At 49.9% G+C, this 5,622-nt stretch overlaps 1 protein-coding gene across 1 annotated transcript; it reads right to left on the bottom strand.

The window, feature by feature from the left end:
- Positions 1-2,223: 2,223 nt before the first annotated feature.
- Positions 2,224-5,060, bottom strand: SOCS1 (suppressor of cytokine signaling 1). Its single transcript, XM_051963244.1, has 2 exons — positions 4,545-5,060; positions 2,224-3,470 (listed from the first exon to the last, which is right to left on the bottom strand). The coding sequence occupies exon 2, from the start codon at positions 3,390-3,392 to the stop codon at positions 2,715-2,717; it is 678 nt and encodes a 225-aa protein (XP_051819204.1). The 5' UTR covers positions 3,393-3,470; positions 4,545-5,060; the 3' UTR covers positions 2,224-2,714.
- Between the last annotated feature and the right edge of the window lie 562 nt (positions 5,061-5,622).

Here is a 5,622-nt window from a genome sequence, read left to right as displayed (position 1 = left end):
CTTGACAAAATAGAGGAAAAAATACCTGCTAGCAAAGGGACTATGCTTCTGAAGAGCTCTGAACAAGGAAGCAGGGGTCACAATGATACTGGGGATATATGAGAAGGTTGGGATCCAACAATAGGAGACTTAGGATTCAATAGCTATAAAGTTAGTTATTGGGAGTTAGTGAGTGTTCATGAATCTAGGTGAAGACTTAGACAGGAAGATTCTAATTCAATAAATGGACACTGAGAAGCAGTTAAGTCACTTGCCCAAGGAATAAGCTGGGTTCCAAATATTTACAAAGCTGGCACTTTCCACTATACCATTTTCCAAGATGTCCTAGGGATTTAGTCTTGGGTGAAAAAATAAGGCTAACAAGATAAATAAAAAAAGCCTTCCCCTCCATTGCCAATACCCCCAATCCCTTAAATTTATCTTCAGTTCAACTATTCTCACCTTAACCGTATTCCCATTACCTGCCCCTCATACACACCAGATCTATTCATCTCACTTTTTATTCCTGTAAATTGACGTCAGCCCTGCTGAATCATGAAGCTGAGGTTTTTAAGCAAAAAGAAAAAGAAAAAAAAGAAAAGAGAAAAAAAAGAAAAAATCTGTTAGGGCAGAGAAGCCACATGGGCCCCTTGCCTCTTCCTCCTCTTCAATGATGGTATTTTTAATGGTGTGCACAAGATTTCAGTTTTGGCAGCACATTAAAGAAAACAGCTGGTCACAGCTTGGTTTTTGCTGGGCCTTTTTTTATACACATACACAGCAATTTCTAAATATTCAATCTATAAAATAATGCCCTTAAAGCTATTTTCCTTATCCTTAAAAAGTCTCGATTCCTGCTAAACACACACACTCAGAAATGAGTATTATATTTAATTAGATCCAGGTGTATATCCCTCACTCTGATCTCCTTCAGGGAATCTTTGGATCCATCCCAATTGTCACTTGGGGATTTAAAAGGGAAAGTGAGTTTTCTAAAGAAAGTTCACTAATCACTCCTCTCCCCAATAGCACCCCCGCTTTCTCATCCCCCAGGACAACAATTGGAAACAAACAAAATAGCTCTGGCTCCCACTAGACAAGAAGTCAGTTTTTTGCCTTTCACTCCCCACTTATTAAATGGGTCAACTTGAGAAAGCTTTAAGCATCCTAAATCTCCTCTGGCCATTCTTAACCTTTGAGCCTGGAACCTATTTAATCCAAAAGCATGCCACAGTGACTCTTGCTCTCCTGCCCGAAGTTAATTTCATGGAGCACTTTACCGTTTGAAAGGTATTATTAAATATTAGGACACTACATTATAAACATGTCCAAGGCTCCAGAGGACTATTTTAACTTTCAAAAATGAAGTGAAATGCAGCATAAAGCCTGCTTAACCCCAAACCCTAAAATGATTCAATTAACAGCTTTCTGTAGTGCTGAGCTTGCTGGTTCCCAGCACCAGCCATTCATCAGACTCTGATTTCCTGGATCACTGCAGCCCCCCACAACCTAGACCTCAGACACACATAGGCTCTCTCCAATTGTTCCCTACCCAAAGCTGCTTGTTGGTACAGGCAATAAGTATTGAGTGGTCATTTCCAAATCTCAACCCCTTCTCCAGACTCCTCTGTCATTGTTTAAAAAGTTATTTTGAACAAAAATGTTAAAGAGTAGATCAGGACAAACAGAGGAAGCTAGACTCTAGTCTTGTCCCCAGCCCCAGAATTATGTAAAAGTCTTCTCAAAGCCAAAGCTTTAACACCTCATGGGATTTTTTTGAACCAATCAACTGGATTTTTTCGAACCAGTCAACTGGATTTTTTCATCTGACAGTTGAGGGGGCTTCTATAACTAGTAAGGATGACTCTAGTTAATTCATCCATTTTAAGTTAGCTGTCAAAATCTCTAATTATTCTAGGACTTTCAGGGTATATACTTCTATTTAGATTAGACCAATTAGACCAAATCCAAGAACTATGATTAGAATCCACAGTCCCCTTCAATCTCAAAGATTCTGAGGTCTTTAGAATATTTGGAGAAACAATCTTCCCTCCTTTTTCCCCTCCCCCTTTCTCCCCCCCCCCCCCCCCAAGGACAGATGACTATTATGAGTCTTCAAGATTCCTATAAAGGGAAGACCTTTCTTGGCTCTATCCTTTCCTTTCCATCCCAGAAGCACCCTCAGGCTGACTCAAAGCTCTCTGAAGGCAGAGTAACCCCAAGGTAATGAATGAATCAGAAATCTTTCTCTTTTAGTTTAAAAAAAACTTTTATAATAAAGTTTATTACATTATTCTTCTTTAAAAAATATAAAATAATAAGTTTCTGCATAGCAGAAAAATTAAGCCAGAGACCCCAAACCCCTGGTTTGTGCAAAGATATTTGGTTTGTAAACATGAGGAGGGAAGGGAGACGAGTGTATACAGGTCCCTATCCCAAATACATTAAGGATAATAGAAAAATAAATGGGCCTCGATTGACTCTGAGGCAGGAGGGAAGAAGCACGCAAGGGCTGGGACAGCTCCACGGGAGGACATTCCTTCCTGGGGAGGGAACTTTGTTTTCTTCCTTTTCTAGGTGTCTTCTGCCATAAACACCAAACCCCACACAAAATCAGCATCAACTCCCTCTTACTGCCTTTCCCCCTACCCCAGAGAAAAACATCAATTCCCCTTCCCCCCCACAAAAAAAAAAAAAAAACATAGTTAATGCTGCCACCATATTCTTCCATCTTTTCATATCTGGAAAGGAAAAGACTTCAGGTAGTCCTTAAGGACAGGATTTAGGGGGATCTTGCCCAAGTTGTCCCTTCCGAAGGTGGCTACGATGCTCTTTCGACACAGCTCCTGCAGGGGCCGTACCCTTAGCTGTCGAAGGGGGGTCACCAACATTTTTCTGGGAGAGTTCAGGTAATGTTCCAGCAGCTTAAAGAGGCAGTCGAAGGTCTCCCGGCTGCCATCCAGGTTGAATCGACCGGCCTGGAAGTTGACCCGGATGCTGGTGGGCCCTGAAGCCATCTTAACGCTGATGGCAAAAAAACAGTTTTTCTGCCGGCTGTCTCGGACAAGGAAGGTCCCCACTGGCTCACCCTTGAGTTTCTCATGGGCCACGTTCACACTCAGAGGCCCCCAATAGAAGCCACAGGCGTCCAGCAAGGCGCTGGCTCGGGTGATGCTGAAGTAGTCCGCTTGGGAGCGGAAGGTTCGGAAGTGAGTGTCCCCCTGTCCCTGGGTCGTCGCCGCCAGGGCCACCGCACCATGCTGAGGGGCCAGGCCGTGTTGTGATCTGGGCTGCGGGCTGGAATGTTCCCGGCCAGCCCGGTGGGACGGAGGAGAAGGAGGAGAAGGGTCGAGTCTTCTTCTGGTGTCTGCTGTAACTGCATTGTCGGCTGCCACCTTACTGTGTGCTACCATTCTACAGACTGGGCCAGCCTGTGGGGTCGCCCATAGCGTCCGGCGGCGGGCTTGGGCTCCACTCCAGCAGCAGCTACTCTGAAATCCCAGACAGAAGGGCAGAGAGAGGCAGGGAGAGAAAGAGAGAGAGGCAGAGTGAGTGGGGAACATTTCCCGAGAGCAGGCAGGCAGGCGGGGCTGTGCAGACAGTGTGCCAAGTATAGAGTCTGCCCTGGGTTGGGGTATCCCCCTAGGAGGCTTCTGCCGCGCTCCTGGTCCTGGGGCCGCAGAGGATGAGGATGTCAGTGCTCATCTAAGCTGAAGGAGAGCCTGGAAGGGGCTGATATTCCCCTGCAGGATGGGTTAAGAAGAGGGAAGGCGGTGGGTGGGCTACCTCGTACAGTACAAACATCTACATCTTTAGATTACGGCAAGTGTCCTGGAGCTTGAGAGGTGCCCTCTCCCTGGCTCCCACCCCCATTCCCTGGCCACGAGCCCAGGTCTTTCTCTCATCGCTCGTGGCCTCCCCCTGCTGGCCAGTAAGATGCAAAACAGCTCGTTCTGGGACAGTTCTTGAAAATCAGCGGGGGGGAAAATTCCCAATTTTCACACAGCTAGCCAGCTGCTTTTAAGGGCGAGCGGGCCAGATGGGGGAGATGGCTCCGAATAGGAGGATCCTTTCAGCCTCCCTGCAGAATGATTTGTAGGGACTCTAGAGGCCAAGAGCTAAGTATTGATGCTCACTGGCAGCCACCACCTCCCCCAAACCCGCTGAGGACAAGGGGATCAGGCGGGAGCAGATGGAGGGTGCGCAAGGGATGGCCCACAACTCCAGAGACCCCATTCCGAAGGCTGGAAGGCGGACAGGCCAGGAGACGGGTCTCCGGAGCCCTAGCTTTCCTGCTCCCTTTCAATGATGATGCTGGCAGCCCGGCAAGGGGAGGTATCCAGTAATCCCTGTGCCTGCCTCCAGCCTTCCCTTTCCTCCAGATCCCCTCCTTTCGGTGGGGCCTCTCTTCCCTCGACTATCCCGAACCCTAACTGGGAATCCCGTTCCCTAACTGCCCAACACTGGGCGCGCAAGACTGGAGGAGGGCACGGAGACCCCAGGCTCCAGGACCTCCCCACCTCCCCAGTCGCCAGCGGCTCCCGGCGCCCCGAGTCCCAGTTTACCTGGTTCCCAGGCGGGTGGGCGCGGCTCGGCGCCGCGGGCGGAGCGGCGGGGGAGCTCCGGGGCCGCTCAGGCGCATAGTCCGAGGCTGGGAGCCAGTGCAGCTGCTGTAGCCGCAGCTCCCGTCTGCTCCGCGCACAGCGCAGGGCGCAATCTATTTAAATCTCCGAGGTTCAGGCTGGGGTGGGTGGGGGCTTGGGGGAGGGGCTGCGAGGAAGGCGGGGTCCAGAGCTCCGCCTCTTGGGCTTTCGGTTTCTATTCTGGAGGTGAGCGCTCCCGCCCAGCTCCGGCCCCCTCCTGCCGGGCTCAGCTCCAGCTCCGGTTGCCGGCGCCTACTCCTTTCTCCCTGTTGTTGAACACTGGCTCTATTTGTTGGACATCCTTTACGCCCTCCGGTTGCCGTCTCACCCGCACTCTCTTCATCCCATCCCCACCCCCTTCTTGGCCTCTCCAGCTGGGCCCTCCCCCACTCCTTATCCCCCAGCCCCTCTCTAACTCCAGTTAGTGCGCCGCACGACCACAGCGCGCCTTTCACCACCGGAACCCCGCTGACTTCGGCCCAGTTCCTCCGGCTCGTAGCTTTTGCTTCCCAGGAAGCCGATGCTTTTAACCACAGAGTTCAGAGGAATTTCTCTGGGGGAGAGCCTTAACCAAATTTCACATCTCTTAGTTCTTAGGAAAATGGGTGTGGCGAGGGGTGGGGGCCGGGCTTGGCTAGATCCCCAGAGCCTCTACCCGGCTTCAATTCCACACCCAGCCCGGGACAGCCGAAGGCTCCAGGAACCCCGGCTCGGGACTGGGCACTGCAGCCTCAGAGGATGCTATTGTTAGACCGCGGGGGAAATCTTTCTGCAGCAGGGTTTCGCGAGAGTAACCCGCGTATTTCTCTCTCCTCCTGTACAGTTTAATTCATCAAATATTTATTGACCGCCTACTATGTGCAAGGAAAATGCGATGGAGAAGGAAACAAAACTGTCTTTGCCACGCTGGTATTCACTGGCCTAGATCGTATTCATGCTCCCTCGCACTATAGAAACGAGAACTATTATTGATTCCCCTTAAAGCTATTCTTGTGGTGTT

Source organism: Antechinus flavipes, chromosome 1 (genome assembly GCF_016432865.1).
Source record: "Antechinus flavipes isolate AdamAnt ecotype Samford, QLD, Australia chromosome 1, AdamAnt_v2, whole genome shotgun sequence".
NCBI classification, from domain to species: domain Eukaryota; kingdom Metazoa; phylum Chordata; class Mammalia; order Dasyuromorphia; family Dasyuridae; genus Antechinus; species Antechinus flavipes.
The sequence above is the reverse complement of the archived record's forward strand: the minus strand, read 5'-3'. Positions and strand labels throughout refer to the sequence as shown.

Bases quoted from the DNA above. Each gene is read 5' to 3' on its own strand.
- SOCS1 (XM_051963244.1), bottom strand. From the start codon at position 3,392: ATGGTAGCACACAGTAAGGTGGCAGCCGACAATGCAGTTACAGCAGAC.